The 14302-nt window shown below is 44.1% G+C and overlaps 1 protein-coding gene across 3 annotated transcripts in view; it reads left to right on the top strand.

Moving 5' to 3' along the window:
• Positions 1 to 14302, top strand: part of ACTN1 (actinin alpha 1) — an 87384-nt gene that overhangs the window by 35279 nt on the left and 37803 nt on the right. For all 3 annotated transcript variants that reach the window (XM_082283561.1, XM_082283562.1, XM_082283563.1), the window contains exons 2-3: positions 5683 to 5797; positions 10887 to 11006. In XM_082283561.1, coding sequence (XP_082139687.1) covers positions 5683 to 5797; positions 10887 to 11006 — 235 coding nt within the window. The remainder of the gene's footprint in view (positions 1 to 5682; positions 5798 to 10886; positions 11007 to 14302) is intronic.

Genomic DNA, 14302 nt, shown 5'->3' on the forward strand with positions numbered 1-14302 from the left:
TCAAGACCTCCCTTTGCAGAGAACATGTGTAGACAGCATAAAACTCTGCTACTAAACTGAGATTTGTGTGGTAGCAGCTCCATCCCCTTCTTACCAGGAGCCAAATCTTTGTGGACACATCTCAACAGCAGAACTGTGTTGAAATATCTAATTAAAATTCATCCCCCAGCATAAACACAAGGAAGGAGGGTGTCTTGGTGACTGCAAACACTGCCTCCCTTTGAGCCCAGTGGTGGTGGTCTGGAGAGGCAGTGCTCCAGTGAATTCTTTTGCTTAAGCCAGACCTTTCTCCTGTCAGAAAAGAGGCAAGCAGCACTGCTCTGGCTCAGTTACGGCTTCTCCAGGGCTGTTACACAAATATGGCAGTCTCTTGGCCATGTCAGAAGGTTTACATTCACCCATGGAAAGCAGGGCTGTGTGGAGAGTGATTTAGCAAGGAGAGAAGTAAAGAGCATCTGGAAAGGTCAGATAAAGCTGGAATGTCACAGCCACAAAGAGATGAAACTGCCTGTTTATTTTTTCTTTGTATCTGTCATTTATGTGGTTGTGGTAGCTTCAACATTTACACCGCTAAAATTGCTCAGCAGCCGAAGTGCCTTATGCCTCATTCGGCAAAGAGCTCTCTAGATTGGCTCTGAGTGATACCGTGGTGCTGTTGCTGCTTTCCAGGCAGAAACATTCTTTAAAATGTTGACATACTGTCCTGCTCCCTAGGTTTCAGGAATTCTGCCTGAACCACTTTGGTACCAGAAAGGTACTCATATTGGAAATAACAGTGTGGAGGGGAAAGATTATTGGCTTTCAGGAACAAAAGCAAATGTTGAGGAAGTGCAAAGAATACCAGAGAGTGCAGTGTGTATGCACACTTAAGTGGTATGGGTAGGTTTGCAGTTGACATGGCTGAGAGATACCTGGAAGGACCTAGCTGAATCTCATTAGAGTTTTGCTTGCAGGACTAGCTATCACCGGGCTGTTGTTTTAATTAGCTTGTGACCAGGAAAGGGTTAATACGGTGAAGAAGCAAGGATTTTTTTGTATTGTGTCAAGAAAAAGAGTGTGCATGCCTGTTAAAATAGGTATGCAGGTAGGCTTGTAGAGGATACCCCAACAGCAAATATGCTGAGGCAGCAGAACAGTTAATCATATTTATTTGCTTTAGGAACATTTGTTATTCTCTTTATTATCCGACACGTTATATTGTGGTAGAATATGAACGTGTTGGTGTTCATTCAGCACCCAGCAGCCAAATTGCAGGAGGTGATCTTGGTGTCAGGGATCTTGCTGATCAGGCTGGGGTGTAAAAAGGAAAAAAAAAAAAAAGCTACAAATCTTAACTAGGTGGGAGCAGGGAGTACAGAGAGCAATGATGAGAAATGCATCCATGTACATGCAAATACACACGTGCTCCTTCATTAGGCGTCCTCCATAGTGAACAGTGAAAAAGAGACAGACCTGCAGGGGTGTCCTGGCAATCTGTTGTGTCCAAAAATGAAACTAGGAGTACAATATATGGAAAGATCCAAGGGCCAAGAAACACAGCTCTGTTTGCACCTCTTGTGCAGTTGCCAGAGAAAATTTATGGTGTGCGGTTTCTGTGCTATTATTTAACAGTAAGTAGTTTTCCGGCTCTGAAATTTCCATAAGTCTCAAGATTAACAGACTATTTGTTTTCTTGTCTTTGGGACAGGGAGTTAGAAGTAAGCAGGAGAATAATCTCCAGACTTCTGTGTCTGCAGACAGCAAGGAAGAACATCTGCTGCTTCCGAGCAGCTTCCCAACTGGCAGTGTATTTTTGCCCTCTGAACTGGGGTGCAAGTCGCCTCACCCCAACAAATGCAGGTGTGGTGTTTTTTGGTGTTTTCTTCCTTGCCTGGCTGCTCCCAGGGCCAGGCCTGCAACAGAAAGGTGGATGGCTGCTCTTGACAGCCCTTTCCACTTCCAAAAACTTGTTTGCTGGTGACAGGCAGCACAGCGGGGCTTAGTATCCACCCCGAGCCAAGTGCCACCAGTAGCTGTGACTCAAGGCGTGGGGAGGAGCGGCTGTGTTGCCCAGAAGGTGGATGGGGTGAGTGGGAGGCTTCAGTAGGTTTCCTAGAATAACAAAAAGGATCCTGTGCAGGTGCATGAAGCCAAGTCAGTAAAAACGGCTCTAAACAAGACTGCCAGGATTGCAAGACCCAGTGGACAGCAAAAATTTCAGCTCTCCCTTCTCTTGCTTCCCTTTACTTTTCTGGCACATTTGTCTGGGCTTCTCCTATCTGTCAGATCTCTTTCCAGTTTACTACTCTGAAGTAAGAAGATATTTTACTGCTCTGCAGTATATGCAGTAAATGCAACATAAAGCTGTTTTCTGATGATTGTGTTTTGATAGATACTGCTCTGGGTTGATCTGTGGTGAATATAGTTTGTGAGTCCCACTGCAGTTATTAAAAGCATTCATAATCCTGCTTTCTTGTAAAATGGCCTAATGCATCTACACTGGGATATTAGTTGTTGCTGTTCACTATGCTAATGTGCTGCTCATAGCATTATGCTTGTTGGAGTTCATGTAGGACCTGAAGAATGCCTTGAGAAAATGTCTGCACATCTGGGAATTGTCTTATGGAAACTGCGCGTGCTCTATCTATTCACCCTTCATGGTCCATGTTCTTGAGAAGCTGAAGTGTCCACTCTGCCACTCATGGGTAATGGCAGTGTTTTGCAGAATTGTGTCACTTCAGCCTGAGGCCATGATGAGATGGAGATGGTTCCATTTGAGAAGTTGGTGCTGGCTCTGGGACTTTGTTTCCTACCAAGCCCTGGGTGACTCTTGCAGCAATAAAAATACTCTCACTGATCTAGTTGCCCTGCCAGGCTTTATAATAAGGAAAAGTTTAGAAGATTTGTAGTTTGCATTTAAGTTCATCTGTGTTTCTTGGAAGTGTAGAACTGGTGGCCCTCTTCTACCCTCAAACCATGCAGAGGGATGCCCTGTTGAGCTCTATTGGGATTATCAGTGATTTAAAGCAGAGATGTCTGATCTGCTTTGAGCTGATGGAAAACAAAACTGAAATTATTTCAGAGAAGTCAGACAAGAAATAAAAGTGCAGGCTTGTGGCCTGTGAGTTAGATCTCAGGCTTCCTCCTCAAATCAACACCAGTTTTGTAATGTCACCCAGGGCCAGGCACTAGCTCAAAGTATCTCGCTTTTTCTGCTTTCCAGATATGAGAAGGAGGTTCATGGGCAGCCACAACCTTCCTGACATAAGTTGCTCGCATACTTTGATATGTGATGATGATGATGTACCATTTGAAAGTATCTCTGCTGTCATTTGCCTTTCTGGAGGAGTGAAGTAGCCTGGCTGCAAAAGGGAGCCAAATAAAATTAACCTCTCTTGTAACACAGCTCAGGCAGTAGCATGAAGGAAGTAGAGCCAAAAGAATGTACTTCAGGATACAGGGCCCTTTTCCAAATAAAACCACTCTTACTTGAAAAAAACCCACCACCTTTTATTTCTCAGGGGGTTAACAATAAAAAGCAATAAAAGGTGCTTAATTACTTACTCTTCTTTTTTCCAAGCTTCCAAATCTGGAAGGAAACCAGGCTATTTTTGAAAAAAAGAGATCACAGACTTTCACAATACATGCATCCGTCCAAAGGGCCATTGCCATAAAAGTATTTACAGCTGTGCTGTTATCCTGCTCCATTCCACAGTCCCAGTGGAGAACAAGGCCAGAGTGCAGCAGTGGAAAGCTCTGCAGCTGTTGAGCAATGCTTTTTCCAAGGAAAGATTCTGCCACACTGTTTGTGGTGTGGTGAACTGAAATAAGAGCAGGTTAGTAGTGAAAGCCCAGCGTTGAGACCACTCAGAACAATCCTGTTGCCCTTTGGGATAATCTTTCTTTTGAAATCCTGTGCATGCTATAAGTAATAGTGAAGCATTTCTAAATTCTTGGCATGCTGTGCTTCAGTATTAGATGAGTCCTTCCTTCTGTGGTTCCCCAGCAGCCTAAAATGGCATGGCTTCTGTGGTCCACTCCACCCTCCTGCTTGGCCCTTGTATGCCAAATTTTCTCTTGTAGAGGCTTGTTAGATGCTGCTGAACTGCCTCCATGCACTACTGAGCAGGAGACCTTTAAGAAAGTAAACAATTTTCTTTGCTGGGTCAGTGAGTTGAATTGGACCAGATCTGGGAGGGGGGGGGGAAGACTTTACTTGTGGTAGCACTGAGATTTTGGGTACATTCATTTGTGAGTAACCTCACCCTTCTATTTAGAGAGTGACTGAGGGTTTATCAGGTTGTACAAAGGAAAGGGTTTACTTGGTCTGCTATTCAAACACTGGGAAACACATTCATTAGCACTTGAACAAACCTTGTCCTCCTGGTTGCTACCGTTTACTGTTCAAACAGTAGTTTTGTGTCAAACAGCTTCTGCTTCTTCAGATGAGATTGAGCTCTTTGATTCACCTGTTTAAGTCTATGCCACGCAGAGGTGTCTGAGGTGTTTCATATTTGCTTCTTGTGTTTTGACCATCAAACTTTTCTCTTTCAGACCAGTTGACATGGCACTCTTTTGAGATAACCCCTTCTGTCACATCTCTTGGAAGAGATGGTCTCTCCCCTGTCAGTCCCCCACATGCCCATTGTTCAGAGCATGGGCTTACAGATTGCACCCACAGAAAATGTGCTGTGGTCTGTTGTAGTGAAATTGATTTCTTTCATATGAGAGATACTTTTATCCTGACTACTTGAGGTCAGAAGGTGCTTTCAAAAATGAGTTATGTTTAGCTTGCATAGTGCTGACTATATTGTAGTTTGGGCCTCAGTCTGTCCTGCACTTCAGACTCATCATTCCAGTGGTGATGCATTGTATCACTAGTTACAGAGTGGCTGTGATTTTTATTATTGAGATGGCTGCAGTGATGCTTCTGCCAGAGGCTCTCAAGTAGTGGGAGTTTGGGGCTGTGCTAGACAGTAGTGTCTCTAAGTAATGGTTATTTACATCCTTTCTAGGACCTGCACTTCTGCTGAGATGGGTGATATTATCCTTATTCAGAAAGTATTTACTCCTCCATGTTGTGGGGGAGGAAAGGTGGGACAATCACAGGGGAGGGAGGTCTACTTAGCAGCTAGTCAGTGAGAGTGGAGGCAGCAGGACAGACACTCCTGGGATGTGATTTATGTGGCTAAGGAGGTCAGCATGCTGTTCTTCAGCGTCTTGAGGGCTGCTGGGAATGGAGTAGACCAGAGGCAGTTGAAGAATGGTTCTTGTTTGTTCTTAAGCACATCTCTAGAGACAAGATCATCTGGAATGCTGTTCCCTGTTCTCCTTCATATTAATAAGTGTCATCTAATACCACTGGAAGTCCTTAGCAATCTGAGCACTTAGCATGCTTTAAAATCAGTTTCAAGGTATTCTAAGCCAAACAGAAAATGAGAAGCCTCTCCAGTACATCAGATGTGCTAGAGCTGTAAAATGACTGTCTCAGATTCCCTCTGCTACAGAAACACTTTGCAACTTCTTTGGATGTTTAGAGGTACAAATGCTTGTGCTCCACAAGGACATTGGATGGAGAGGTGATAACCTAATGAGCATTTGTCATGGTACCTAGCAACACTGCTTTGGCTGGGAACTGTTGTTTGGTTTGTGGGAAGATTACTGACTGCTTTTTTTTTTTTTTTTTTCTTTCCTATATTTTAGACATTTACAGCATGGTGTAATTCTCACCTCCGCAAGGCTGGGACACAGATTGAGAACATAGAGGAAGATTTCAGGGATGGTCTTAAACTCATGTTACTTCTGGAAGTCATTTCAGGTGAGAGAGGTTCTGTGTGGTGCTGTCCATGTAGGATACTGACTGCAAGGGCTGTAATGCTGCAGTTTTTGCTGGAATGTAAGAACAGCTGCTTCCTGGTTCAGAACAAATTTCTGCCTAACAAATATATGTCTCTAGCAATGACCATTTTGGAATGTACTCCAAAGCTCATGGCTTGTGCAGGCTGCCTGTTGCATTCCTGCTCCGGCTTCTTGGCTTTTCTCTGCCTGTCAGGAATGTACAGCCTCCTGTGAAGATCCAGGCAGTGGCTCTTACTGTTTGGCAGGGCTGATGAAGCAGCTCTGGGAAGTGTGGGAATGCTGCACTGGCAAATCACACCAAAGCCACATGGCAGTGGGAGTACGATAGAAATTACTGGAAGAAAGGAGTCAAACCAGTAAATCTTCTGTGTCATTCAGTTTCAGCCATGACTGAAGTTTTTCCATTCTAGTTTAAATCTGAGCTCAGTGCTCAAACCTTCATGGGGGGAAAAAAAACATCCCAAAGAAAAGCATAATCCCATAATAGTCTGAAATAAAAGCAGTGGCATGAACAAGTTAGGTCAGATTTGTTTTTACTCTGTGTCACAAGTGTCCCACTGCTAGACAGATATCTCCCAGGGATTGTTTCATATAAGCAGTAATCCCTTTTGATATGCCTTAGTAGGAATAAATACCTTAGTAAAGTGTTGTAGGATGGATTGAAAGAGGGCAAGACTGTATTTTTCAAACTGGGGTTGTTCACCCCCAGCTCACAGACTTTGTTTTGATGGCTTTTAAGCCAGTTACAGCAACCCAGTGACTTTCATTCCTGACCTTGGTACATTTTCCTATAAAATGGCCGTGATAGAAGCACTCACATTGCCTTTCCTATGTCCCTCTTTTCTTTCCTTACCTTCCTTTTTCTCCATTTTAAGGAAAGATTTTGTCAGTTTATTGTCAGTGTTTGTCAGAAATTATGAATATAGAATGAAATCTCGGGGGGTTTGCCCATACTGGTGGGTTGGAGGGATCAGAGTTTAAAACATTGTAAGAACTTTGCAGTGTGCAGTGCCTGTAAGAAATGAGGTAGTAGAGTCCTGTTAGTTTGTCTTCTGTATTTATGTTCCCTCACAGAGGCAGAGCTGCAGCCTGGACACTGGGGCAAATGGGCCTTGGTGGCTTAGCTTCTAATCACTGGACTGGAAGATGGGGGGAGAGAAGGATGTGTAGTGTAGGAGAAGGCAGATGAGGCTTGATGCTAAAGCAGGGCGTCTTGTATCTCATGCTGCTTAATTTCCTTGCATCATCTCCCATTCTTCCTCTCGTTGTCCCTTTGGTAGCCCACTGGCAGGGCCTGTCAGATCCACCTGAGTTTGGGAAGAAGCTAGCAGCTTCCAATTGCAGTGGCGTGGGCATGGCACCTACCTGTCCCAGTGCAGAGCAGCTCTGCCTGAAGCCTGCTGCTGCATGACGAGTGGGCAAAGACATGGGGGCAGCTGGGGACTGCATCCCACCAGAGACCATAGTCCTTCACACACTTAAGACTGAGCATCCTTTCCCTAGAGACAGCAGAAGCCAGAACTGCAGTTCTCCTAAGTGCAGTGACAGAAAAAGAGAAATGTGGCACATTTTTTCCCCATTTCACTTCCATCATTGCAGTTCCATTACCCATTCTGAGCCCCACTGCTCATACAGAGCCTTCTTCCAGCTGCCAGCTCCACTAGCAATCCCTTAGGTCTGGAGCCGGGGAAGTAGCCGCCCATATGGGGAGCAGCGTGTCTCCTGATTGTTTGGCAAGGGCTCACCTGTATGTTTTTGCCATGGTTCCTACTCATCATCTGCCTAAATGGTGAGTCTCTGGGTGGCTGTTAGCCCTCCAGTTCCAGCTTCTGGCCTTTCCATTCAACTCTTGGCTCACACCTTCCTCGTCACGTATTTTGGGGGACTGCAGAGCTGCTGATTGGGAATTTGCCATGGGCAGGGTTACTCTGTGGCAGGCTGATCTCCTCTAACCCAGAGGATGATGGCCATAAGAGCTTTTGGCCATGAGAGTGCTGGGTCGGCTTGGCTGAGAGCCACATGAAGCCGAGTGCCTCCTCCACCTGTCTGCCTGGCTGGGATGCGTGGGACTGAGGGAGCACTATGTCCCTGTGTCCCTGCTGGAGAATGCTGCTGCCACTCTGTGCCATGGCAGGAGGGATGGAGCCTGCATCAGGGAAGCTACTGGAGACCCTATGGTGGAAGAGAGACTGCCAGTGAAACTGTGGGAAACCTGCTTTCTTGGGAACGTGTTGCTGCTAGGCAGCTAGGGCAAGTAGGAAGCAGTTTTCCCGTCCAGTGCAGTTTCCCAAAGTATGGGAAGCAATGATGGTCTGCAAGAGGAGAATGCTTCAGTTTTACTCAGTGTGGTACCTTCTGGAGGTGAGCTGTGCTGCTGACAGCTCCCCTTTCAACCCCACCAGAGACCCTTGGTTCCCCAGTCACTGTGTAGTGGGGGCCTGTCCTGGGACTTCCTCATTGCAGGTCCTCTCTGGTTGGCCTCTGTGGCTGGAAGTAACAACTGCAGCTCGCCTTAAAAACTGCCCCAAAAGATACACTTTCATTTTTCACTTTATGTGTTTCCTTCCCTGACAAAGCTGTTTTAAAAATCTACTGCAAGACTGAAAAAGGCTAAACTCACATTTAGTGCTTTTAAAATAAAGTTGTAAGGTGCTTTTTATTCCCTTTGAAGAGACAGAGGCACTAATTGAAATTTTTCCTAAACAAATTTGCAGTGAACAACTTCTATGCCAACACATCCTTGCATTGTTCGGCTTTCAAAGCACAGCCTTGGGCTAGTATCTGAGAATCAGAGTGAGAAGCGAGCAGATGATTTTCATTGTCTCAGCTAGGAGAAGTTCTGAGAAATAAAACCAATGATGGAAATAGCTCAAAGTAGAATGTATTTCTAGCAGGCTTCCTTTTAACAGTCTACATCATTAATAATGTATGGCATGGCACCAGATGATGCGTTTTTCTGGAAATCTAAATCTGTAATAAAGTCCAAGTCTGAAGGAATAGCAGTTGGGTTTTGAAAGCTAAAAAGTTCCCAAAGAAAGGATTCTAATCAGGGAGTGGTTTGCAATCACCATCAATTGCTTGAGGATCTCATGGCTGTCAGGGGGAACAATCCTGCTGTCCCCAGCCTCAGGGAGAGCAGTTCAGATGTTCTCCACTGCACTAGCATTGCACATGCAGCCACAAGGTGAATTGGATCAGCTTGCTATTCCAGCTGAAACCTAATCACCTGTCTTTATTTTTCTTATTGCAAGGCTAGTTTACAGTCACACGAACTGAAGAAAATGGCTGGTTTTTAGCTGGCTTAACCCATTTGTTGACATTTGGCTGCATAAGACTGCTTAAGTCTATTGTAAAATTACATGTAAAAATGTCGTTGTGAAACTGTCACAAATAACTGTCACACAAAATGCTTCAACTTTTCTTTAGAAAGACTAGCATTATCCAAGTGGAAAAAGAAAGCCGTGTACTGTGACATGTACTTGAGGTTCCATTAAAGCAAAAGAGCTGGGTTTTTTTAATCTTACAAAGGAAGTAATACCATAAATACACCTTTTTACTTAAATTGTCAGACATCAGTGTTTCCTTTTAAAACTGAATCTGGTTTTGTCCTTAAGCGTGAGAGGTAATGACACCAGCACACAGTAACTACTGAAACACTATTTAAAGGATTGTCATTTCTAGACTTTTTCCTTTGGAGGACATGGTTATGGAGATAGTATTCTCTTTTCTGTTTTAGCTTTTCCTCATGCCTGTGTTAGGAAACAAGCCAAGTACTTTTCTTTCTCACACTTAAGCCTAAAATAAAGGGTTTGAGTCAGCTTGCATTGGCTTAAATATTTAGTTCAAGATATAGCAGGAGACTTTTGGAACTGAATAGGTCAGGTGAGTAATTACTTGCCTAGACTTGCCCATTTGATCTCCTTTTAATTATAACTTTTTTTAAGTACAAAACCTACTTGGATTTTCTTTAGATTGTTTTTGTATTCTGCAGCTTGTGATCTGGAAGCAGATGTTGTCTTCACTTACAATGTTGTGTCACATACAGGTGGTTCCTGAAATCCCATCTAATTGTATTTCTAGTTGAGGTTTCTTTGAAAAGTCCACCTGTCCAAGTTTTAATTTGCTTACTCTGAGTGTTTGGATTATTGTTAGTAAAAGTAGACTGAGTGTAGTTACAAGCAGCCTATTAAGAAGGACATGACTGTACTTAATGCACCTCTTTCAAATAAATAAGGTTGGAATCTACCAGCTTTGTTGCAGTCAGGAGCTGGGTGTTGTCCTAAGACTGATTTCTATTGGATACTGACCTGTTCTTACCTCAGGGCTAGGCTGCTGCCTTCTCTGTGCCTCTGTATAAACATTTCAAATGCACCTGTGTAAAAGACCTAGTATAGAGTCAGAATTACATCAGACTTAATGGAAAGGAGTTGAGGTGACAGTCCTTACAGTTATAAAGCCACTTTGCCAAAGAAGTAATTCTGTTTCCTGCTACATTTGGCCATTCAGTGGAGAGACTAGAGAGGTAGGAGATTTGAATCTTGGCTGGGGGAATGAAAAGGCAAGGTACAAGATCACCCTCATATTTGACTGTAGGTAGTTTCAGGGAGAGATTTGGTTTGTAAGTTGGGTGTTGCAAATGCTGGAGGAGAGCTCCTCGCCTGTCTTTGTCAGGAAGGGGAGTTTGTGCTCTTTCCAAGCCTTGTTATCTGTGTCTGGAGGAGGTTGGTTCCACTGCCTAGCTCAGTGGGGTTTTAACAGACTTTTTCACTTTTTCACTTTTTTCACCTCTGATGCAAACCTACTCTGCAAAGGACTTGACAGGTTCTCTGTAACCAACTTACCTGTGATGCATCAAAAAGTTACTTTTCTGTCTGGTTCTTTCTAGAGGTGCTTAAACCGTGAGCGTGGCTGTCCTGGAAGGATGCAGGGAAGTCTATACTCTCTGCCAGGCTGAGCAGTGGGAGCCACACCCCAGGAAACATGCACCAGGGAAGAACAGGTTCAGAGTTATTTTCTAATACTTTTTTTTCCCCCCCTTTTCTTATTAGGTGAACGTCTGGCTAAGCCTGAAAGAGGCAAAATGCGAGTGCACAAAATATCCAACGTGAACAAGGCCTTGGATTTCATTGCCAGCAAAGGAGTCAAGCTAGTATCTATTGGAGCAGAAGGTAATGGAACCATCTGATTTTTCTGGGCCCAAGCTGTGCTTAGCCCTTGCCTTTCTTTCATAGCTGCATGTCATTTCCCTGTGCCCTAGTGTTCTTGTAGAATAAACCATTGAGTTAAAAATGGGATGTAGTAGGCCTTTACCCTGGATTTAAATCCTGTCTTCACACCAGGCTGCCAAACCTGAATCCCACTTGGCATTATTGGTCGGGTCATCCTGCTTTTCTCCTGGTTCTCATGAATTGGGGAAAACGTTGAGCAGTAGCAGAAACAAATTAATTAAGATGTTTCCTTCTCAAATGAAGAAAAGTCTGAATTGAGGCATAGCAGCTATTTGTGTTTAGCTTGTGTCAGAGCTGCTGGAGAAGGTCTGTTGCTGGAGGACATTACATGGGTCAAAGCCAAATGCAGTCCCCAGCACAGGACAAAGACCCCAGAGGCTCCAATGTTCAGGGCTTCCAAGCTTCTGTTTGTGCACCCTACATAGCTGGATGGTCTGGCTGGAAGCGTGTGTATCACTGTGTAGAGACCAGTGCAGGCAGCATCTGGGATGCCCTCAAGAACTTGCAGATCATGCAGAAAGCAGGCAGTTGCGTAGGATTTTTGTCTTTTTAGCAGAGGTGGGTAGGTGTTTTACAGGTATGTCACCCAAGACCCGGAAAGGCTTGCAGGTTTTCATAACACTTGTTTTTCTCTGTTCTGGATCTGTGTGTAAGTCCTTCCTATGGATTCAGGTTGTCACTGTTGCTGTGGAGACACTCTGCTTCTGTGATATTTCTAGGTTTGTCTTTACAGTGACCATGGAAAATGAGGGAGGTTTGTTATCTCCATCTTGCAGATGGAAATACTTGGTTTCTCTAGGGAAACTTCTGACACATGCAGGAAATGAGCCCATGATACAGTTCTGGATGAGTATTCCTTCTTTGGGAGAGTCCTGGGGCTACAGGGCTGAGCTCTGCCTATTTTCAGCTCAGTGAAAGAGAGCAATGCAGTGTTGGCCTGCTGTCCCCAGTTTTGAACTTTCAGGCATTCTCCTGGGATATCTCCAACACCTGTACCCATCCTATGGTTCATTTGTTCCATGTCAGATCAGGCAGATTATTGCGGCCTGCTGCAGGTGCTTATGTTTGCCTTACCCAAACCTTTACCTCAACGTACTGCTTTAACTTTGTGGAGACTTGGAATAATTCAGAACTTGTGTCAGGGACATTGCAGACACCTGTTTACTGTGTTTGGTACTGAAGAGCAAAATGCAAGAGGTCAATGGCTGAATGATACTGATATTTTGCATGCAAAACTTTCATTCAAATTTCTCAGTTTTTTCCAGCAGTAGCAACCTGAGGCTATTGTTGGCCATGAGTACTGTTTATGGAGCACAAATAGATATCTAAGGTCATTTTGTGCCCTTACAAAAAAACTGATGCATCCAGTGTCTGACACAATAGTCCATATATATATATGAGACCCTTTTCGACTAGAAGCTGGATCTAGACCCAGAGGTGGTCTACCTTAGAACAGCTCCCCTTTTCCCAGAGTATGTATAAAACCTATCTCTCTTTTTTTCTTCCTTTGTTCCCTTTTCTTTTTTCCTTCCAATTCCACTCTCCCTGGCACTATTTTGCCTTTTCCTCTTCTGAGGGATTTCTTTTTTTTGGCTTTGTTCCTGAGTCAGCTTTGACTGCATCCTCACAGCACTTGGATACCATTTGCAAGTCAAATGATCTGTGACCAAAGATCACCAGGGCCCGATTGTTCACTATGGACTCATAGTGGTACCCTGTTCAGAAATAGGCTGTGAGGTGGCATTTTGTGACAGAAGTATGATTCATATTAATTGAATAGTGATCCTGACCTCCCCTGCCAGATGTTTCCTGGCTCTTCTTTGTCCTGATGCCTATGCAGCTACATGGAGAATACATATGGCTTTCTTTAAACTACCAAAGGCAGCATGGCACTGCAGTTTAGACGAAGGTTAGCTTTGATTTTTATACAGAGTGCTTGGGCCTGTGCTGTGATGCCAGCCCAGGCCATGTAAGTGTGGTCACGGCACAGACTCCCCCACCCCAGTGCCTGCCTGTGCACACAGACCGAGCCCATGCCACTCTGCTTGTCACCAAGAAGCATAACCTGCTGCAGGGCCTTCTGCCCAGCCCATCAGGTGCTTGGTGGACAGTAAACTGCACATCAGCTATAAAAATGGACTTTTACTTTGGACAGCACAGCAGTTTATTCTGTCTATTAGGACAGAAGGATTCATGTTTCAGGAAGGGATTATGAAACCTTCCTGAAACGTGAATTTTAGGAACTTGCTTTCAGATTTTCAAAAAACATCATGCAGCAGCAAAGCAGGAGGTCAAAACCAATGAGTCAGTCATAAGTCTGCACCAAGAAAATGAACTGTAGATGCCTCAGTCAGGTTGGACTGATGTAGAAAGTTTTCTAGGGGGCTTTTCTGCTAGAGAAGAAAAACATCCAGCAGTAGTGTGGTGGTACTGGTTGAAGGGGCACACTCCTTACCTCAGGGGCTTGTTCCATCTCTGGGTGTCTGCTGGGCAGTGAGGTCCTGTTGAAGGGTCTGCAGCCCAGCTGTAGTTCCCTGTACACATTGGCCATCAGTGTCCTGGGGGTTTTTTTGGTCTTTTTTGTTTTTTTGGGGTTTTTTTGAATCTAAACATTTTGTTAGCCAGAGTCTTTAGAATCAAAGTATGTTGTGGCATACAGCAGATCTATGTAAATCTGGATCAAGGAAGACTCTAGCCAAATGGTTTTCATCTGCTTTTAAATCTCACTGTCATCTGACACTTCAGGAGGCTTCTTTTGCTGTAATAGATTCCATACTCATGTCAAATGCTTCTGGGATTTAACAGACTGAATAGGTCAAGTATGTCACCCTAAGACTGGTTTATTTTTACCTTGAATCTGCATAGAAAGTTGCTGCTTTCTTAACCAGATCTTGCTCACTTCAACATACAGATAACTTTGGGTGAACTGATTGCTATTCTCACCTGCACAAGTAAAAGGAGACATAAAGCTTAGAGATTTCAATGACTGCAGAAGTCCCATCTGAGTTTAAAACACCTACTGAAGCACCAGGCAGTGCAAGCATACATTTATTTCACTATGGAAAGAGGGGGGAAATAGGGTCTCTCTACATCAGTGAGTGAAACATAGCATTTTATTTGTCCCTGTATCCTGTCCACTCAGTTAGGGACCTGAGAGTTACCCTCACTAACAGTGCCAGCTATCTGTCCTAAATCTGACAGGACCATCAGGAGCAACACACTTTCTGAAGACAGGG

The sequence above is a fragment of the Coloeus monedula genome, assembly GCF_965178545.1.
Source record: "Coloeus monedula genome assembly, chromosome: 6".
NCBI classification, from domain to species: Eukaryota; Metazoa; Chordata; class Aves; order Passeriformes; family Corvidae; genus Coloeus; species Coloeus monedula.